Below are 22,678 nucleotides of genomic sequence, written 5' to 3' on the forward strand. Positions count from 1 at the left end.
TTCTTCCATAGCTTTGTCTGTCTTGCTTTTTGAACCTCTGTGATCATTTACATTACTTGTCAAGGAATTGCACAGACTACAATTATGCATTAAGAGAGTAAATGCCTCCTTTTACTTTCAACTTGCTACTTGCTTTTGTCCAAATACTTAAAAGACTGAATGGTCATTACTTATTTGGCCTAAAAAATAAAAAATAAAATAAAAAATAAAAAAGGTGGGGGCAAGTCATGGTTTTAAAGAGCTCTATAATATATTTTCCACTTTCGCTAAGGATGTCTTTTAGTCTTTAAAAGTTCAATACAAAGTAACTTTCTTGGTAAAACAGTAGTTCCTTTTTCATATATAGGAACTAAAGACATGTCAAGGGATAATTGTTTCTTCTTACAACTCGGTCATCACAAGCTGATGAAATGCTATTAGTCCCACAGTTTTTCATTCCCTGTGAAGAGGAAGGGAGAGTCTGAATTAGATTTAAGCTTGCAATTCAGCCAGATCATTGTTTAAGGAATGATTTTTTGCTGTTTCTGTATATATATATTTTAGAAACACTTATGTTCAACATAGGTGCACCTTATAAATGTGAATGAATAAAATGTCAGATGCTGCCATGTTGTGAGTCAGAATTTACCTCACTTTGCAGGAAGCTTGGAGGAAAGGACTCTGTTCTACAGGTGGAAGGTACCTAATAGGTATAAGGGCATGTGTGTGCCTGTTTGTTCTTTTTTGTCATAAGCAGGCACTGTTTACTTATGTAACTTCAACACAGACCTGCATGTATGTACTTTGCATTCAAAAAATTTAAGAAGTTTGTCTCTTTTCAAAACGACATAAGGACTTATGACCAGATACACTTCTTGAATGGAAACTTGTTGTATTTTAATAAAAATTTTGATAATGTGCTTTTTACAATATTTCTCAGACTTGTCTTAATATTTTTCCCTATTTTAATCAAAGGTAAGCAAAAAAAAATCATTGTAATATTATAGTGCATAGTTTATTTTATTAGCACTTAGAAGTCAGTGCAAGTGATAAGTGACATGTAACTTCCAAATTCATCTTGGACTGGTTACAAGACATCAGTAAAGCAGTCACCTTTTCATTGTGACACTGCCCTGTTTTGAAGAACTGTGACTCAAATACTTTTTTTTTTAATATTTGAAACAGTGACTTTATGGGTAGTTAAATTCCTAGATTTGTCTATTTGTCCTTGGTTTTCCTTTCAGCTGAAATAGGAGAAAGAACAAATTAATGTTAAAATTTTTCTTTATATCTGATGCTGGATACCTGTTTCCTTTGTTCGATTGGATATTTCGTACTTGATTTTAGCAATGTTTTAAAGCATGAGAAGACTGAATTTTCTTTTGTATGTTTTTCCATACAGGATGTTCAGGTGTTCTTGCTTCAGGCTTTTTTTCAGCATACAATTATGCTGGGCCTTTGAACATATATGGTACAATGGGCAGTTTCCTTTGTTCCTCCTGAATCTGAATTGAACTTCATGGTTTGATTACTTGCAGAATCTTGCTCAAGTTTCTGTCCTGATAGGAAATGCTTGGACGCTATGGAGGCAGACATGTACATGCATGCTATAAGATTGCTGTGCAATGGAGGAAAAAACTTCAAGTATCTTAACTCATTCAGCAGCCTTAATGAAGGGAAATTGGAGCATTTGAATAATCTTATCTTCAGGCTAATCCTGTGGAAAAAAGTAGGGTTTCTTATTCTGCTTTAGGAAGAAAGTACACGGAGAGAATTGTGGTTGCCACCTGTTATCCCCAGAGTGTTACCTGGGCTCTTTTCAGTTTTTCTTATCCCTCCTCTCTTCTGTCCCTTGGACTCTCTCTAATCTCCCAACAAAACCTGTACTTTGTGTAGTACCTACTATGGCCCAGTGTGGCCTCTGTCACTGCCGCTGCAACACTAATATATTGTAGGCAACTGCTAGTTTAGCTGATTTACTTCAGCTCCTGTGACTAGGCTGTTGAGGAGCTGGATATAGGATTTAGATCCTGGCAGCGCCATCTTGTTCCTCTATGAACAGCCTTTCATCTCTCAGCCTTTCTCCTTCCTTTGCAAATCCCTAAGCCTAAACCAGAGGCCGGCAGCGCTGTCAGGAGCCCAGGCCTGGCAGGCACCTGCCGGCTCCAACAGACGCCTGCGGCCGTTGGCCCGGGGCTGCCGCTGCTGTCCCTTGAGGACAGCGGCCTCGGGCTGGGAAACTCCTGAACCTGGCGGCCACACAGAGCCACCAGCGCTGTTGTGGTTGCAGGTTCAAGCCTGCCCCGGTAAGGCTCTTCTGTGGACTGTGTCTGCGAGGGACAGGGGGCCGCCATGGCAGCAGCACAAGGAGGGGAAGGGCTTGTGGTGTCCTGTGGTGGCTGAGGGGGCGTCGGCTGCCTTGTGGGGATCGGCTGTGTCTGTGTATATGTATACATTTTTCCTTTTCTTTTCTTTTCTTTTTTCCTTTTTTTTTTTTCTTTTTTTTTTTCAATGCAAGACTTTGCTCTGTGGTGGACTACTGGTAATTCCAGTTCGTCACTCTGAACTTTCATGAACTTGACTTTACCATCTGTGTAAGTGATAAGCCTTTAACTGAAGTTAGATTTACAGAACAATTTACATGCAAGACTGATAACGGCTATTCAGAAACTGTGTTTTTTCTCTTTACTACAATAAGCTTTTGTAACCTTCCGTAAAATAGTTTTTAAAGCATGGAGAGCAAACAAGGGAATAAAGTAACAGAATAACGCGTATCGTTGTGATAACCCAAGCAAAGCATGGCAGGCAGTCAGGACTTGAGGGTGGAGTGCTGAACTGTTGCTTTTTCTGTGGGAAACCACAGGTGATGATTTGCAAGTAGGGCTTGGCACCCGCTCCTCAAGTCATGGGTTTCTAGAGGGCGAGGAACGAAGCAGTGATCCAATCTGACATGTCCCATGGCGAGTTAGTGCGTATGCCTCAATTTCTCCCCCTGTTGCTTAAGTGCTCTGATAAAATGTCTATAAAAACATTCTTTATGGGTTCTATTAAATAGTATCCAAACACCTTATAATCAGAAATGCGTTTTTTTCTCGTAACTTTACTGTCTGCGGGTGAGGAGCTGAGATACATGTTTTGTAAATGAGGACAGGTCCACAAGAGTACAGCTGCAATACGCACTGTGCAGCAGTAGCATGGCATCACATGGCAAAATGTTGCTTGCATCCAGGAAACAGCATGTTTGCTTTAGCATGACACCATTTGGGGCTGGCTAGCTATGAATGTAAGCAGCTGAAAGCTAAGAGAAAAGTAAATCCTGAAAAATCATCAGGGAGTACATAAAGTTTTAAGAATTATTAAGGCATTAGGGAGGTGATGTGCAAAGGGAGGTATATGTGTTGAAGTGCCTCAAGATTAATGCTTTTCTTTAAATGAGGTGGTAGCAAAGTGAGGTGTCTCTGCATAGTATTAACTATTGCTTTAGGTTTTAAGTGACAGAATAGGGACAATATTTTAGGAAAATATTTTGCTGGAAGGAGCGAAGCACCTTGGTTTAAAAAAAAAAAGGGGGGGGGGTGGGGGGTGGGGTGGGGAGAGTAAAGTGTTCACAAACAGATGGAGCAGTCAGGGTCTTATACCCACTTCATCACTGGGTGAAACTGCAGCAGTGTTAAGGCATTGCTTAATATTTCTTTGCTTCTTCCTCAGGCCTAGAAGGTGGCTGGATGCAGTCCTGCATGTTGGGTGCTGTGCTGCGTAGCTGGGGCTCAGCCCGAATGCTCTCTGCTCTGGCTGCTGCCCTGTTGAAGAGTTCTCGGGCCGATGATGAGCAGGTAAAGCAACCGCAGCAGTTGCTGGCTGGGCACACAGCCTAAAGCTGTCTAGAGCTACAGGACGGGACCTGCAGGTGGTATGTTAAGCACAGATTTGAAAAAGCCTGCTGACATCAAGTGCCAAGTCCTGCGTTTTCTTGTGCGTTTGAAGTGCTGGGTCTGAAATCTGACTTTTCAGTACCAAGTACCTATTATTCATTAGAATATTCATTAAGCAAAAAGGAAAATTCATTTTGTTTTAATGATAGTGCAATACAAGTTCAATGTTATTTTTCAAAGCTGCAAGTTCTTTTTTTTTTCCTACCTTATTTCCCCGAATTTTCATATTAGAAGGAAATTTTGAAAATGTGTGATCTTTTATAGTTTTGCTCTTCAGGAAAAGATTTAAATGATTGAAAGTCATGTAACGTGTAACTCTAGGAAGCTTAGAGCACCCTAGATGGATGAATGTGTCTTCTGGAAGAGTTTGTCTGAAAATGTATACATTTCATATGTAATCTCCCAAGTGATGCTAAGTTATCAAAATACTTGCTCTGTCAAAACAGTTTTCCACATATATTAATCATATGCATGTTGGGGATCATGCAAATGTCAATTAATAGTTTTGTGCACATTCTGAGCTAAATCCATACAACCTTGATGTATCACACTGTATCTCCATACTTCAACATAACTAAACAAAAGCAATGGAAATCTGTGAGGAAACAAGAAAGCTTGCAGTACGTATGTAGGTAGAAAGTACATGTGAAATAGCTCAGTTCTGAGACAAGGATGAGGATGTTCATTTTGTTCATAATATTCATTCCAGGAATCTCAAGTCATTGTTTTTCTCAAGTGCTGAGATTTCTGGCACTATTTAAAAGGCAGATTGATACTGAATTTCCCTCTTGGGCTATTTGTTTTTTCAGAAGGAAACACATCCTTATTACAGTCTCACAGTGAAGATTCTCAAAGCAAGAAACATCCATGGCCTGGATCTCCGTAAGTCTTTGATCCAAGCTGCGCTCATTTGTGTTCTTGTTCTGCAGACAGCCAGTCTCCACTTCTGTGGCATGTGTTTGGGCTACTAAAGCAGTCATTCAAAAGATTGGTTCTAAGCTGTTTCGAGACTCATGAGCAGAAGAAAAATGTCATTTTAAAGCTTTTCATGAAATGTGGAAAACTCATTTCTATTCAGAAATTAATAGCCACAAAAATGGCAAGGTGAGAACTGTGGCTTCTGTTCGTGAGAACAAGATAAAGGTCTATTTAATTCACTTGTGCCAGAGAATGCAATTGATTCACACTGGGAGCACAAGCCCCTCACTTCATTGTGGCAGAATCACTTTTTAGAAAAGCTTTAAAAACTGTTTTGATATGAATTAAGTGAATTAACTTGTAACTTCAGGCTTTAACAACTCTATCTCACAGTTATGATTGCCCCTAACAAAAAAACAAGCATCCAAACTGCACCTTCAGGACCCTGTCTTTGCATAAGCAACCACCCTAATGTGGGGGCCTCTGCAAAGGATCTGTTGAAATTAATAAGAATATGGGTTTATTTTTTCCGTGGATGACTTTTTGAAAGCAATTCAGGTGAGGGAAATGGTAGCTTTTCTATGACTTTATCTGAAGCCTCTTTTCAAGTATTGGGCTTAGCTGATAAGATTGTTGTCATCAATAAACCTGGTATTGATACTACTGTATAAGTAAAATTCATTTTTAATGCTTTTTAATTTAAATAGAATTTAGAATATTCTAATATGCAAAATTCTGTTGTGTATGTCCAAAGATTGAAATGCTGAGGCAATGATGTAATCTTGCTAATGGGATATGATAAGCTATGAAGAAAGCAGTGACCTAATACAGTAAAAACTGCTCGTTGTTTGTCTTCCTTGCAGTGTCCAAGGCAAACTGCTACGTGGCAGTGGATCTTCCAACCGCATCTCCGGTCACTTCTCGAACAAGCCTTGTTTATAACTGCAGTGATCCAGAGTGGAATGAAACTTTTAACTATAAGATCCACAATGCTGTGAAGGTGCTTTTTTTTCTTTTCTTTTTTTTTCTTTTCTTTTTTTTTCTTTTTTCTTTTTTTTGTAAACCGGTCAGATGCTGCATGTAACGCTTGTCTGATCTCTGTGCTAAGTCAAGTCCTTCATTGGAGGAAGGTGTGGCTAGTTCTGCTGGTTTAGCAGGCTGAGCCGGCTCAATGCAGCGCAGGACGGACAGCAGAACCAGCACCAGGGAGGGAACAGAGCCCTGTTACAGGGTGCAACAGAAGGAGGGGTCAGACCCTTGGTGGCCTTCTGGTGTAGGTTAAGCCAGCTCTATGGAGCTCAGCGTTGGTAAAGGGCTCTGTAGTCTAGAAAAAGCATGGCCTGGGAAAATGCTGGTGCAGAGGGGGGAAGGTCTTGTTCTCTTAAGAATGCTATAGTTCGTAGCAGGCCAGGCAGAGAAATTTTTGCATTTTCCTCATTGGAATTTATTTATCAGTGATACAACATTATTTATGAAGAACTAACTACTTTGCAGTGTTGCACAAAATCTTCTTCATAGTATCACTCTAGTAGATGAAAGACATGTCTGGAACTGTACCCAAAAAATCTTAAACCAAGGAAGGTCTCCACCCAATCTTCCTTCCTTTCGCACAGAAGTGCTAGGTTTTTGCCAGTCTGGAAGATGCATTGGATTGTCTTGTCACTGTTTAAGAAGGACTCAATAAAACATAGTTTTAGCACGGTAAATTATACTTGAAAATAAATTAAGACCAATTATCTAGTCAGAATGCTTTCAGTTTGTGGCTATATTAGACTTTTTTTAGATCTATTTTCTATAGACTCTCAAGTTTTCTCCCATTACAGAATATCATGGAGTTCACCTTCTATGATGCAAACGTTGTGCTGAGAAGTCATGCTGCCTCCATTACTTTTGATGTGGCAAATATTGCACCAGGCCAGACTTTTAATCACACATTCGTGCTCAGTCACCAGGTGAGAATCTTCACCTGGTTTCTTAATAGTGAGCAAGGTAGAAAGCAATGTATAATCAGAACATGATATTGATATGACACAGCTATGACAAGGCAAATGGAATCCAGAGGTATATGAGACTGAGATATATTTCCAGTGCAAGAAAGGGAATATTAATGCCACATGGACAAAGCCCTGGTAAGATCTCTTGTGTGATACATACAAGATGAACTTGTAACAAATGTATGGATGAGGAGGTAGAGGAAAGGAAAACCTGACATTTGAAAGGACCCCAGATGACTGATACTTGTCACAGCAACAATTGAAAATGGACTTATCTTTTTACGAAAGCAGTCTGGATAAGAGACAAACTAAAAGGCCAGTTCAGACATGCAAGTAAATAGGTGTTAATTAACTAGGAATAAATTTAGGCAGAAAATGAGAAGAATGTTACACAGTTTTGTGGCACCTGTGAAAGACTTGACAATGGTTAGGCTAACTTAGTGTTAGGAATCTAAGCTAGAAGCTGATGAAGTGATGCAACAACTCATTATAGAATGCTATGTCAATTTTATTGAGCTATATTCCATTGGCTATGGAGTCTCATCCCTTTTACTGGAGTGAAGCTTAGAGATAAATATAACTGTCTCTTTAGAGAAATCGTGAAAATTTTGGATAGCATATAAAAATATGGAGGATGGAAAAAATGTTCAGAGGAAAGGAGTAGTTTTGCTCGGACACTTTCATGGAGGCAAGATATTCTGACAACAACTTGAGACATGGTGGGAACATGGGTATGCATGTAAATCAAACATGACACATCTGTCAGAACTGTCTGGACAGTTGTTGGTGAAAACCCAACGTAGGTTGGATAACAAAGCCAACGTGGAGAAGTCACTGTCCAGAAAATCCAACTCCTGGTGATGTCTCAAGCTATGAAATGTGTCTTCCGGTGTTTAGATGACCCATGTGTTTATCTCTCTCTGTCTCTAGGCAAATGAGAAGAATGAAGAGTTGGATGTAGAATTTTTCTTGGGAGAGAGGTGAGGAACCTGCAAAACGCTGTTGAATATAAGGGTATTTATGACCAAAACTGCAATTCATGGTGTACTACTTAGTTTACTTCCTATACAAAAAGAATGTGCTTGTGCATCTGCCCGTTCTGCTCCTTCCTTGCCAGAAGGTATAATTAAAGCACTGTTCTGGGAAAGCATGGTCCTGGCTGGCAAAGGAGCAGATCAGTGTACTCAGAAATGTCTCTTATCCATTCCATTTATATAATTCTATTTGAATATACCTAAAAAAAATTCTTCCTTTTCACATCTCTCTCTCCTGGTCAAATAACAGAAGAACTTGGTAAGTTGCACAAAATCAAGAGGCTACTTCTCTAAGCCATAAAAGATTTGCACAAAGATTTGTAAAAACAATCAAACAAAAAAACCAACCACAAACAGCCAGAATACAGCAAATTGTGAAAGAGAGGTAAGCACAGTATTGAAATTTAATCTCACTTATATTTACCCTTCATTTTCACAGCACAGATCCCCCCACTGAGGTCATCACTAATGGTGTTTTGGTGGTAAGATGTTGTTTATGCCCTAAAAGTGAATGTCTGTTGTATTGTGAAAGAGAGCGTATTGTACAGGAAGCTCTTTAGCATTGATACAGATGCCCACTCCTTTTATACCATAGCATCTTTCAAATACATAAAGAGACAGTGCCTTCTTGCAATGATTCCCAGTCCATTTTTCAACAGGATACTTGCTGTATTTATAATAATATGACATAGGTGAGACCTTGAGCTATGAGTGTAGTAACCTTATTAGCCTACTGCAAAAATAGGCTGCTATATTTAATGGAAGTGCCTTTAAATTATATTTACTATAAAGCTATTTCCTGAAAGTGTCTGAGCAAGTATCGCTAGAATGAGCTGCACCTCGGAGAAGTAGTTCTGTGTAGTTCCTGCATTAGGACATCTGGGATCTCTCTTAAAGGTCTTTTGAAAAGCTGCAAGTGTTTGCGATTGAGTGACATTCAAAAAATTATCTTAAAGAATGTGACATTGGTTAAAATTGGAAGCAAAACATGAAAATAAGAGATTGTAAAAAGGAACCTTAGAGGCAGTTGTGAGCACAGCAGTGTTACTGTTACACAGTAGGCATATACTGCAGGACCTAGGGGCAAACTGCTTGAAAACAGTATTTTTTCTCTCCTTGGGTATATCACTCAATAACTTACCATAGATAATAGTCTATGTGCAGTTGGAAAATCAACATAGCTCTATAATCAAAAGTTAAGGTCTTACAGCTCTTACTTTTAAAATAGGCTCATCCTTGCCTGTGTGTGCATGGCACTGTGGATAAAAGGGAGACAAGCCAGTGGTTAATACAGGGTAAGTCTACCCATGTCTTGTCATGCCCCATTCTCGAGCATCTGCATGTGGAACAATATGGGGGAGTCTACTTCCCTGGTTAGTAAGTTGTGTCTAAGGAGCAATTGCTGCTATCGGGAGTTGTATGTTGTAGTTTTCCCTGTCTGGTTTTGTACCCTTCACTGTGTCTGAATCTCTCAGAAAACTGCCAGGTTCACCTCTCCTTGCCTGGATCCTTTGAGCACTGGTCGTCTACCTCCTGTAGTGCTGAGTCAGAGGAGAAAAGGAAGATCCCTTTTGTCTTCCATGTGGACAGAGAAATCCACCCAAACCTGCTCTTGGATCTGCTGCAAACTACACCTGTGATAGAGGTGAGAAACTGCCTCCATGTTTCAAGTTTCTGTTGGAGCCAGGTTCCTGGCTCCTGAGAGCAAGCCTGTGTCCTGAAGAACATCTCCATTGGAGACTGCGGGTAGACAAATATTGTTAGAAGCAAAAATGACCCAGGGTCAATGCAGCCCTATCACTTCTCAAAAATATGTTACTAAATTGAAACTATTTATATCATCTCCTGCAGTCTTGCATTCTACTAGTTAATGGCAGCTTTCTATTGGTAAATTGTGGTATCTATATCATGTGCACCCATTGCAAGTTGAGATGATTCGTTCTGTTGCAGGTCAAACAATTCAGCAATTTCCTGGATAAATGTATGGGAAGAGAGGATTGTTTTGCTTGAAATGAATGGAAGTATTCTCTAACTTGAAATGAGAATGTCAGAGGTTGCATGCTCTTACAGGACACTTGCTGGAAGCTCACCAGCAACCTTGGAGTACTTTAATACCATTAATGCTGAACAGGATTTTGCTGTGATTGTGATGTGTGGCTGCAGTGGCTCAGACTTGAGTGTTATAGCTCAGCTCTAGTGGTGGCTGCACTGTTGGGGGCTCAGCAATGTTTAAGTTAGCTCATCTGAATGCGGATGAGTGGATGGCAACATGGAAACTTGTCTGATTTAAAACAAAAAGAGGAGCTATTTTTACATGTTTAACAGTGAGCGTAGAATTAAGACTGCCACAAGTTCAGTGTTGACAAATACACTTGATGGTGTTTGTACTCTGTAATGACGGGAAGATGCTTCAGTAAGTGGTAAATGTTTGGGTCTGAATTCAATATTTTGACTTGAAGGAAGGATGGAGTGAAGACTTGAAAATGCACAGTGAGCATTTAGGAATGGCATCCATACCTGTCTCCACATTTCCTCAGGGACAGGAACTGAAGTTTAGTGTTCTGGTAGGAAAGGTAAGGCTTTTTTTTCTATGTGTAGGAGTTTTGGCAGTAAAAAATGACAATAGCTTTTTGTTTTTCCAAGTTCGCTATTGTGCTTATTATTGTATTCTGAACTGAGCCTAGAGAATGAGCAATACAGAGATTGAATCCCAGCTCATTTTCCCTCCCACTTTCTTATTTTTTTTTTCCTCCTCTTTCCCCAAGATGTTTTGACAACATAATACAGCTCAGTACCAAACACAGAAACATGGCTCAGACACACAAGGGGAAAATGCATGGGTTTCTTCCTATCTCACTACTACTAGACTGAGACAAAAGCTTGGCTCTGGGCTTTTTAATACAGAACATGATGTTAAGTTGCTGAGCCTCCTATTTTCTTACAAGAAGCTATTAGGAACTTTTGTGAAACTATTTTTGTGGTGTGCTATTGCTCTTTTTCTAGGGACAAAGTGTGGATATGACTTTGAAGGTTGAAGAATGGTGAGTCAGTAAGACAGAAATTCCCGGAAAAAGTTTGGAAAACATATTCACTTCTTACAATAAATTTACTAGATTTTACAATCACTTCAGTTCAAAGTCGGGCAGAAAAAGGTTTTTGTGGAGTTGTTTCTCTTGTGAACCACTTCCACCTTACTATTTGAATGAGAGTTTAATTGAGTTATCATGTTTATTCTCACTGCAAAGAAAAGTGTTTTGACATCTTGGGATTGAGCTAAGGAATTTTTCATTACAAAAAAAAGTCCGTGACAGAAAAACTGTTTCCCTACCTCCCAACCCCTTGAGAAGTGAGGAACTTTTCTAAACAGCACTGAATCCTAATTCATTTCATTGTGTAGTTATTCATTATTAGTGTAGTACATTTATATATACATAAAATTATGTTAAATATTAGATTATATAATTGTATATATACACTGATATGTAACATATATAGGTATGCATGCTAACACAATACCGTGTTACAAAATGTACTAATGTAATATTATAAAGGGTGCTGTATGCCCTGTTATGCTCCGCCTGCTTTTCTTGAACACAGTTCTGAGGATCTCGATGTGCGCCTTGGTTTTAATCTCTGTAGAGGAGAACAACAATTTTTGGTCAGAAGGAAACAAAAATCTTCTAAAGCACTAAAGAAGATACTCAAGTTGTCAAAAGCGCCTTTGAAAAATGAGGTGTGTGGGTTTTTTTATGTTTTTTTTTTTTTTTTTTCCTCCAAAGATATCAGAAAACAGATAATTGATTAGCCTGTAATAGGGTCCAGGGACCATAGTAGAAAAATATTATGGTACTAATGAATTTCAGCTCAATGGGAACAGACTAATAATAGAAGCCCATTGTAGGAATGTTTGGGGTTTTTCTGTATTTCTGTTTTTTGTCTTTATTTTTGTTTCTCATAAGAGAAACTGTAAAAATGAACCTCAAGCCACAATGATGCTGGATACATATAGATCACTATATACACTACGTTATTTGCACGCCATGCTTCTCCCTGTCTTTCATTGCTCTTGTCATGTAGGTCCCAACAGTGGCAGTTGTGAGTTCAGGAGGTGGGATGAGAGCCATGACTGCTTTCTATGGCCACTTGTTAGGTCTCCAGGAGCTTTCTCTGTTGGATACTTTAACATATGTGTGTGGAATTTCAGGATCCACCTGGTAGGTATTATAGAATTTAGTTTGTGATAACTCTGTTTTGATCACCCTGGTAAGTACAGCCTATTTCCTAAGATATTTGCTTTTATTGGCGAGTGTGGTTCAGTGGTAAGCCTTTATGCATCTTTCATCATTGGCAAACTTAATGGTCATGGATATTTTACAAATGTTTCTGTGTACTAAGACGTATTTAGTGAGCTACTGAAGACCTATGTTCTTTAGGAGAATGTCACATTCCCTGAAAGTCAATGTTAACTTTTAAGACAGATGAGTGATGTACAATAAAACTGAGTATGACAGTAAATTCCTTTCAACCTTTGTAAACTGCCTTCATTTTGAGCCACTGATCGCAGTAAAACAAAAAAGCTACACATTTTTTTTTCCAGTCACAGTGTAGGGAGGTTATTTGTTAGATGATTTCTATCTTGTATGCAATTCACTGAAAATCTGGCGACTGTTACGCTAGGTGCTTGTGTAAACTCTACGAAGATCCTCACTGGTCCCACAAGGATCTGCAGGAGGCCATCAGGATCGCTCGGCAATTTGTGACCAGCAGCAAGGCGAGAGCTTTTTCCGCGGAACAGCTGGTGTATTATTTCCAGCAGTTATGGTTGTTGGAGAAGGAAGGACAGAATGTCACCCTGACGGATTTGTGGGGTCTCATAATAGAATATTTTTTGCATCAAAAGGTAATGAGTTATCTGTTTGAATTCAGTCTTCAGTCTCAAAGAAAAGCTGACTGATTTTTTTTTTTTCAGAGATGAAACATTTGCTTTGCAAAATAAATGAATGCCTGAAATATTAACGAAAGTGGTTAATATATTAGAAGAATCATAAAATATTCCATATTTTATATATTTAAAGCTTATATAGAGGAAGAAAATCTTCATGATATGATATCTTGATACCTAGAGGGACTCTTTGTACATCAGGCAATTATACATTGTTTTCTTTGGTTATCTTACTACTAGTAATGCCTGTGTCATATAGAATGCACCTCTTGGCTCTGATGGCCAAAAGCTGTGTCAAAGATTAAAAAAAAAAAAAAAAAAAGTGGGAAAAGTCAGATTGAAACGTTTCACTCTGTGATACCATTTAATTCAATTGCACAGCTGTTACTCTCTGTGCTTGAGTGCACAAGTTGCCTTTTGGTGAAAATATATTCAATTCTGCATCACGAATGATATTTTACTTTTTAAATTTATAATCTGTAGCTTAAGTTAGCTGTAAAATGCAATTTAACTTTTTGTGTTTTCGGTCACTTAAGTATTCATCACTTCCTTTGGCTAGTTCCTCGAAAGTTTCTCTCTTTTATGGTATGTCCAGGCAATTAAGTTATTGGAAAATTAGCTAAAAGAAGATTTCAGAATGCACAGGCTGCTTCGCAGCGTCAGTCCTTGTGAGTGTTTTTGCCATGATAAATGGACCCACCCCATAAAAGAGGGGTAGGTTTCTTAATCTGCTTCAGATGAAGTCACCTAGATGACATGCTTTAGCTCTCACAGAGGATTGCTCTGTGAACGTATATTTAAGCATATCCTGAGCCTGTGACCTTTGGGTAATTAACGATCAGACACCTCAGTCCTGTGATATTTTAAGAATGAGAGGGAACACCGATTTAAAAATGATATAATACATAGAAATAAGTTTTCTTGCTGTGACTAGGAGAACCCGCGGACACTATCTGACCAGCAGGCAGCTGTGAGGTGGGGACAGAACCCCTACCCCATCTATGCAGCTATCAATGTGAAGCCCAATGTGGATAGTAGCATGTTTGCAGGTATCTTCTTAAAATTTACAGATAATATTGTTTTACCTCAAGTTTTAAATATCTGTTGTTGTTCACAGGCTAAACTTACGGTGTTTCAGTACCCTAGTGTGTTGTTTTGCCAACCTATAGGGTTGAGGAGCAACAGTAATTATAAGTTTTTGTTTGTTTCTGAACATCTTAAAATCATGTCCTGATGAAATGAAAGTGGGGGAGATATTTCCATTTAATATTTGTCAGCTTTTTGGTCCCCCAAGCCACTTTCAATCAAGCAAATTGGTGTTCAGAATAGTGGTGCACTGAAGCTGTCACTACTAAACTTTGCTTTGATCTGTAACAAGTAGTTGAGTACTTGCTCTTCACCGTGTTCTAACTTTCCTAGTAATATCAAAATGCAGAGTTAGTGGGAAAGTCTTGAATGACTCTGATATCTCTTTTCAAGAAGCAGAATCCACTGCCATGGAAGATACAGGCTAGGAAATATTTTCTTGTATGTTAATTAAAGAATTTAACATATGATGACAAAGAGAACATTGCTGTGGAGGTCATGAGTAGCTCATCCTCACTAAATGTTTCCCATTGTAATAGGAAAAGAGTTTAAATTTGAGATAATGATCTTGATTAACTCTTTCCCAGAATGGTGCGAGTTCACACCCTATGAGTTTGGTATTCACAAGTATGGAGCTTTTATCCGCATGGAAGACTTTGGCAGTAAATTCTTTATGGGGCTGCTACGTGAGAAACGTCCAGAACCCAGGGTTTCCTTTTTGCAAGGTAGGATGTGAATCATGTGATATGCAACTACTTGATTTGGTATGAGTTAAAATAGATCTTCAAAATTGCACTTTTTCTTAACAGCTTTATGCATTGTTGCTACTAAAAGCAGCATGTGCTAATACTATTTCCAGCTTGCTTAACTGAACAAGGCTCCTGTTTGCATTAGGGTATTTGGTCATCTCCAGATTTTTATCCAGAACACAATGATTCTGATAAAAGAAAGATGTGTTTGTTTTGTAGGTAAAAAACTAGTTAGTACTTGGAATTTTCTTACTTTCATGAATTTCCTTTTTTTTTTTTTTTTCTTTTTTTTCAGGAATATGGTCAAGTGCATTTGCTGCAAACCTAGAGGAAATTTGGAAAGAGGTGGTTTCATCAAAAGTTGGCTTTATAGAATCTCTGAAAGCTGCCATAGAAAGCTTACGTAAAGATTCTTAAAATCATATGAAAAAGTCATGAAGTAGTCTTTTTATTCCAGCAAGTAGTCTGTTGTAATAGCATAACAGTATGCACCAAAAAAAGATGTAACAAGGATTTAAGAACTGCCCATTTAATAGATAGTTTTGTTTAATTTATAGAAATAATTTATAGAAAATAATAGTGCAAGGTATTGCTGATGGGAAATATAGACCCATACAACTCATACTCCAAGGATACAACTCATACTCCAAGGATATATTGTTCATTTAAGAATAAAAATGGAAAGTGGCCAATGCTATTACTATAAAGACTTAAAAAGTCTGCGTTGACTCAGCTGTAATGAAGTTGTGGATTGTAGCAATCCATGTTTTTAACATTTTAAGCTTAGATATTATCTAAGCTATCTAAGTCTCCATTGTGCCTAAAATACCAGATGTTGGGGTTAGGGGCAAAATGATTACAGGATTGTGAATTTGTCTCAAACCTTGTGCATTATTTTTACAGATGAGATTCATGGACATCAGTATCCAGATACTTCCCACTTTGAGACTCGGATGGTTATGCCAGAAGGAGCTATTTCAAGTTTATTTCAAGATTTCTCTAAGTATCGTTTTTCCTCTGGAGAAAATGTGAACTATATGCGTGGCTTGTATCTTCACAAGGACTACCTAAAAAACAAGGAGTTTGTAGCTTGGAAGGGTATGTAACACAGTATGAGCAGAAACCAAGGGATTCAGGACAGTAAGGAAGAGCATGTTGGCAGTTGCTAATACTATATGTATGCATCATCCAACAGTGTTCCTATGAAATCATGAAAAACTGAAACAGAATGGCCATAAAGGAAGCTCTTCCAACCATAGCTGTCATCTCAAACATGTTTCTAAAAAAAGTAGTCCGTATCACTAATGTTGAGGGAGCACCGTTTGCATGAATAAAATAAGTAAAAGCACATAGAAAAAAACACATAATTCAAATTCTGTCTTAACTTATATCTATAAAAGCTTATTCACAGTGTTGTCTTCAAGTTAAAACAGAATTTGAGCATATTTCAAGTGAAAACACCCTCATCATATTCATTATTGGTAAATCAGGATATGCGAAGGTAATCTGCTTTCATTAAAAGCTTTTTTTCACTTTTTGTTCTTGGGGCGTAAATTGATGTTTAAGTGAGCCTGACTCTCTGTGAAGAAGTCACTTAATACTTCCCCTTTAGTATTCCAGAATGATGTGAGGATGTAATAGTAAATGTATGAGTTACTCACATACTATGCTATTGAACGTATGCACTGGAATTGTCTTAATTCAGTTTGGTGGTGCGAAGGTAGGAGTGTCATACTTTATTTTGTTCTAAGTGCAGGGAAAGTATTTTGCATTCTTTCAGGTACTCAACTGGATGCACTCCCCAACCATTTAACACCTATGGAAGATAACCTATATCTGATAGATGGGAATTTTTCCATCAATTCTCCTTTTCCTTTAGTGCTTCATCAAGAACGAGACGTAGATGTCATCCTGTCTTTCAACTATTCTTGGGAAGCCCCATTTGAGGTGAGAAACAACTAAGCAGTTGCACAAAGATATGTTCCATCTGGGATATATCATATAAGAAGGAGAGATACTTGTTTTCTTCTGGCTGTTTGGTGATTTCAGTTCATTTTTCAATATACACAATAAAGTAGTCTCTTCATATGGAATTGCTGTGACATTTCTTTAAAATGTCACCTGAGGGAATATTAAATAAGCAGTTTAGAAATACCTGAAGGGATCATTTCTAAGCAGACTTCTTGTGCCAGTGCTTTTGCTGTACTTGAATATGTACCAATGATCAAGTTGTATATTATACAATAGCATAAAAAAGACATTTCAAAATAACACATATCATAACAAATGTTCTTGCATTGCATTACCTATGTAATCAGTTGAATCCCTTTCTATCCTAAATGTAATTTAGGATAACTCTGTAAACATGCAGATTATTGGCACTGTTAGACAAAGATTCAGTAGCACAAAAATATATTTTGTATAGCACAAAAGTCTCTCGAGCTAAAGAAAAGTTCTCTGAAAGCAGTGGCGAGTAATGTCGCTGTTAGTAAGATGTCCATTAGATTTTATTAGAACTTGGGCAATGGTCGCTTTGGCACAGCCAAGAAAAATGAGCTTGTATGTATGTACACTTATTTCACTAGTATTTAAAGTGTCTGGCCTAAGCTCAACCATCTTGGTGAAGATAATCTCTTTTCAACTGCCTGGGCTGTAGCAGTCACAAGACTTCAGGGTTTCTGGCACTGAGCACTTTCAGAAATAGGGATTTTACTTGGCTCTTTAGAGAACAGAAATTAATAAGAAAAATCTTTATTACCTCATTGTAGTTATTATAATATAGTAAAGAACCTTTCTTTCTTCTGAATTCAGGTACTCTATAAAACTGAGAAATACTGTGAAGAACGGGATATCCCCTTTCCACACATTGTTGTCAGTGAAAAAGATAAGCAGAACCCACAAGAGTGCTATATGTTTGTAGATGCTGAGAATCCCAAGGCTCCCATTGTACTTCACTTCCCACTAGTGAATAACACGTTCCAGAAATGCAAGGCACCAGGTAAAGGAGCCTGTCTGAGACTGTGTGATGCTACAACCACCTACAGGTGCCCAGCACCCTCTAAGGACTGGTCCTTTAGGGCTACAAAAACAAAACAGGGATTCACAAAGAGGATTGGATCTAGAGTGACAGAATATCTGTCCTTAGTGACTTAAGAAAATTTTTCCTGTGCAGCCTAAAACCATTATGTATATTATAAAAGGCACAGTTGATAAGCCCAGAGTTTGAAAAACAATTAAGTAAGAAGAGAGAGTTGACTGAGTTTCTTATGTGGTGACTAAGATATTTAACAAATAATCATTAAGATGTATAGGGAAAAAAAAGGAGCATCTGTGGTTGTGGGGGATGCATCACATATGACTGCGATTCTTAAAGATGGACAGTGTTTTCTTTGTTTCATAGGTTTTGCAATCTGTTAAAAAAGAAAAGTGAGCCTAGACAACTAATGGGACATACAAGTTAAATGCTGGTAGTGCTCACTCAAATTGAGGGGGGTGGGAATTAAGCATGATTCCCAAAACTAGTCAGTATCTTAATAATTTAGTAAAGAATATATAAATTCTTATGGATGACATCAAACTGAGAGGAGCTGTGAGCAGCTTGAAGGGCAAACAATCAAAACAAAACAATTATATTAAGCTGAAGAGAGTCCAAAATCACCAAGAAGACGTTCAATAAAAGCAGTGCAAAATCTATGAATGAAAAAATAAATTCGCAGGTAGAAAATGTAATAAAAAGGAAGAAAAAACTGAGTTACAGTAGGTCAAAACTGAATATAGTTCTGCATGATGCTATTGCCAAATGCCCCATATTTGAAGTGTTACTGGGAAAGCCATATTTCAAATAAAAAAAATATCCTGTTAACTTGGCACTGTTAAATTCTAAGCTTGAATTTTCTTTTCTTTTTCTGTTGTTTAAAAAAGATTCAAAGAGGAGATGAAGAGTAAGAATAAAACAGGAGTAGAATACCCTTAAGGAAAACTTGAAGGAATTTAGCCTATCTAGGCTAAAGATAAATAGGGTGTTGCTTAAAACAAAGTTGTTCATATTGGCTGTAGATATGGGGAGCATTTTTTAAGTCTAATCTATTCCCTATGATTGGAGCGTATGGAAAAAAAAAAATAAAGATCCATTTAATCTTATTAAAAACTTGTCTGCCCATGCTAACAAATCAGAGTCCACATTTTTAGACCTGTTTGGTGCCAATAAATGGTTTTAGTAGCTGTACATACTTACCAGTAGCACATGAAGATTTATGATAAAGAAGATATATGCAGAGGAGAGAATAGCTGTGTTTTCTTATGCATGTGTTGAAACAAAGAGTATTGTCATTTGCTTTTTCTCTTGGCAGGGGTAGTCCGTGAGACAGAAGAAGAGAAATTATCTGGAAATTTTGCTGTTGATGGGGAAACATCTCCTTATTATACTATGAATTTCACTTATGAACCTGTTGAATTTGATCAGCTGCTGGAGCTGTGTCGCTACAACATTATGAACAATAAGGATGCAATTTTTAAAGCTCTTGCTTTGGGATTGAAAAGAAAAGCACAAAAGAGCAAGGGGGAATAAGGGTGTTTTGCCTTTACTGTGAGGGATTGTAGAGTGTTAGGGAAAAATATTTGATGGGAAAAGGATTTGAAAGTATCTGGTTGTTTTGCTCTGTATTTTCTCAAACGCAGGATCTGTTAGTAAATTACAGGAAGTGGATGGTTCTTGAGTATGAACAAAACTTAAATAATTACATGAAAAGATACAAGCACTCAGTGTACTAGAACAAGTGAGTTTAAAGAAGTGATGGTTTTTAGTCCACAGCCGTACATAGATGTGAACAAACCTTTAGCATGACAGTTACATGAAGTTATTTTTCTCTCTATGAAATAACATAAGGGTGGCATCAGGATGTGCCAGGATAGGTGATAGAGATATAACAACTCAAACAAGGCAGGTTTGTGCTTTCTTTAAGGCTCTGTACAGTTTAATGTTGGAGTTCTTAAGTTTGAATACATTCTAATAGGACATGAACTGAAATTTTTTTTTTTGGTGGAATCTTCATTGCTTTTGTTATACCTACTCGTTAGGTGAAAGTAGCACAGATCTGTTAACGTATGCTGAAACGACACCATTTTGCTACATAGCAACATTTTAAAAAATTGTTTGATAATTAAAGACTCTATATTCACCATTCTCAAAAGCTGACATCTCTCCAACCCAAATGGAGTCAATCAGCTAGAGTGTTCTTGTCAGTGCTTCATGAATCTCTGTTTTTATAGGAGTTGCATCCCGGCTATTGCTGCCTTGTAGTTGCAGTAGTCTTTTGTGGAGTTAAAATGGCCTTGAGTTTGCAGGGCAGTGGCCAGTAGGAGATTTGAAAAAGACCAAAGTCACCCTGGTTTGGTTGGAGTGCTTTTTAAATAGTACATCTTGCTTTTATAAAAATAAGATTGATCTAAATGGGAAATACAAGGATTTTGTTTCTGCTACTTTAATGCTTTAAGACTTTTTTTTTCCCTTCCCAAGGAAGAGTATGCATAGCAGAAATGGTTGAAAAGTGGGTAAAAATAGTCAGAAACACTGCATAAACTAAGAAGTGTTTTGTTATTAATTTCTTTCTGGCTTAGTGATTCATAGTGTTGTCTGTAATTAAAGTAGGTACATTATTTTGGAGTCAAACCTCCCTCCCTGCCTGTCTGTCTCCGTAATACGCTGTTCTGACAATTTCCAGGAGTGATGCCTTGAATTTCTGGTTACTGATTTCAACACTGTTTTACAAGTACTGTAATTATTCTTCTCTTAAAAAAAGGTCGGCAGTATCTTTGAGTAAGTAATTAAATCTAACGTGCAACTTTCAGCTTTAAAACAAAAATATTGTTATATAACCCCACTGGAAAACAAACAAACAAACAAAAAAAAACAAGTCTTTATAAGAAGCATGTCATGGTTATTAACTTACCACACCTGACCACACAATTTTCTTTCTGCTTGACAGCAAATGAAATTAAAGCAGGCTTCTTACTGTGAGGTTTACTTCTTACTGACAAATTCTGCACCTTCAAGATACTTTCTATTTCCAGTGTCAAAAAAGTTCATGGAGGAAGTTTTCATGAGGAAGGCGGTAGGGGAGCAGCTTTGTGGTGGGTGAGACTGTATTTTATGAATGCTTTGTGAAGCATTATCTGCAGGAAGATGTAAAATTTAATGGTGCGTTGTATCTGTTGCCTTTTGAAGTTGTGGCATAACTTGTTTTTTTGCCCTTTGTCTCACCTTTCTGTTTCTTAAAAATTATTTACGTATGTATTTGAAACTCTTGCATACACCCATGGCAGTTTTTGACAGAAATGTCTATTTTTTGCTGCAGAGAGAAAGCATATTCTGTCTAATGGTTCTTCTGGCCTGAGAAGAGCCTGGATAAATTCCTCAGGAATGCTTCTGAGGATGGTCAGGGATATGTCAGCCAATTGCCACTCCACCACCATACCCAGGACTTCTGGAAGCATCTCCAGCTGCACAAGGACTGTTTGCAACATGGGGGAATTTTATAGGGAAAGGTAATAGTGACCATGTAGCAGCATCAGGTTTGATGCTTGTGCAGCTTGGGTTACAGTCAAGAGAGAAATCAAGATAAAAATTCTAAAGAAATTCTGCATTGATTTTTTTTTTCTGTGCACATGTGCATTCCTCTATAAAAATTTTTTAGACTATGGCTAATCCCAACTAGAGCTGACTTATCAGAGACATAGATTGATAGAGATCTTGTGGAAATAATTGGTTAGTAGAATGAGATTTTATTACCATCCCCCAGTGGAAAATACTATAGTATGTTCTTGCTTGTTCTAAATACTGGTGAACCCACTGCTGAGATACCTCAACCAGTTAACTTTGATTAACAGGGGTCCTCTCTCTGTCCAGTGATCATGAAATTGCTAGGTTCATGATTTAACAAATTCGCTGAGATTTGAGACCCGTGTAAATACTTTTTACTTCTATTCCTGGTGCTGTGTGCGCTCTCTTTCCCCACAGTTAGCCTCTAGGTGTCACTCTTTGAGAGGAGAATACAACAACCGTATTTGCCCTTGATTTTTTTTTGTTTCAGCGTTTCTCCAAGTGCTGCTTTTTGTTTGGAGGACTAACACTTCTGCCAGCCCAGAGCATTTCATTCAGATGCTCCTCCATGTGACAAACTATTTACATTCTCCCCAGTTTTGTACAGCTTAACTGCTTGGCAATCATGAGGAGGATCTGCCAGAAATGTGAAAATAATGAATCTGTGATGTCACACTGACTTCATTCAGCTCCACTTTAACCAAAATATGCTCAAGTATGATGTATAAAGATATATTTAATGTATAAAGAAAACAGGCACTTTCAAAATTGGATCAGTTTATTAGTCCAATGCACTGCTCAGGAAATTACATCGAAATGGCAAAATGCCACAATCCATTACAGTCCCACAGGAAATTATGAGCATAGCTGTGGTTTTGGGGAGCAAACCAGAGTTTGATTCGTAGGGTAAAAGGCACTTTGGGAATTCTCCGTGGTTTTTTTTTTTTTTTTTTTCTTTGCAAGGGAGGATCATAGGGCCCACCTGAATTTGTCTGAAATATTTCCTTAAGTCCTCCTTTTATGGCACACGTCACACTGGGATAAAACTGAAAGGCAAATTACTCCAGATTAGCTGCTTCCTTTTTTGATGGGACATAGTGGTGGTACATGGCACAACTTGCCGAGAATGCCATGCTGGCATTTGGGACCAACTGCTCTTTGTAATCAGACCCAATTCTTGTCTTTCCCAGGTTTAGCAAAGGTGTGCTTATAGTTGTGTCTCTGCATATTCTTTCTGTTCAGGATTTATTTGTAAATCATGTAAGAAAAGCAAATCCACATACCTCGGTCTATTTTTTCCCCTAGTTTTAATTTCTGCAGAGACTTAGGTGTAACTGCATTTGTCCCAAGCCCTAATTCCTTCTACTTCAGAAGCTGTAATTCTTCCTTTTGTGTTCATGTCAGGCCCCTGAATATGGCTGCTAGATTAATCATCTCGCTTGTAGG

The 22,678-nt window shown here is 37.9% G+C and overlaps 1 protein-coding gene across 1 annotated transcript; it reads left to right on the top strand.

Annotated features, from left to right (window-relative positions):
- Positions 1-3,716: 3,716 nt before the first annotated feature.
- Positions 3,717-19,201, top strand: LOC104572320 (cytosolic phospholipase A2 zeta-like). Its single transcript, XM_088520476.1, has 20 exons — positions 3,717-3,812; positions 4,721-4,793; positions 5,693-5,829; positions 6,653-6,781; positions 7,754-7,803; positions 8,297-8,339; positions 9,086-9,152; positions 9,333-9,502; positions 10,317-10,430; positions 10,861-10,898; positions 11,455-11,590; positions 11,935-12,071; positions 12,535-12,757; positions 13,734-13,848; positions 14,473-14,610; positions 14,930-15,037; positions 15,538-15,732; positions 16,415-16,581; positions 17,446-17,632; positions 18,984-19,201. Exons 1-20 carry the CDS (start codon positions 3,717-3,719, stop codon positions 19,199-19,201), a joined length of 2,541 nt encoding a protein of 846 aa, XP_088376602.1.
- Positions 19,202-22,678: the final 3,477 nt, after the last annotated feature.

Source organism: Tinamus guttatus, unplaced genomic scaffold, assembly GCF_059628265.1.
Source record: "Tinamus guttatus ecotype Peru unplaced genomic scaffold, ASM5962826v1 Tinamus_guttatus_pri_ptg000089l, whole genome shotgun sequence".
Lineage (NCBI taxonomy): Eukaryota > Metazoa > Chordata > Aves > Tinamiformes > Tinamidae > Tinamus > Tinamus guttatus.

Excerpts from the sequence above, each read along its gene's own strand:
- LOC104572320 (XM_088520476.1), top strand. The coding sequence starts at position 3,717 with ATGTTGGGTGCTGTGCTGCGTAGCTGGGGCTCAGCCCGAATGCTCTCT. Across the intron at positions 10,431-10,860 it reads TTAGTGTTCTGGTAGGAAAG|GGACAAAGTGTGGATATGAC; the intron begins GTAAGGCTTTTT and ends CTCTTTTTCTAG. Across the intron at positions 11,591-11,934 it reads AAGCGCCTTTGAAAAATGAG|GTCCCAACAGTGGCAGTTGT; the intron begins GTGTGTGGGTTT and ends CTTGTCATGTAG.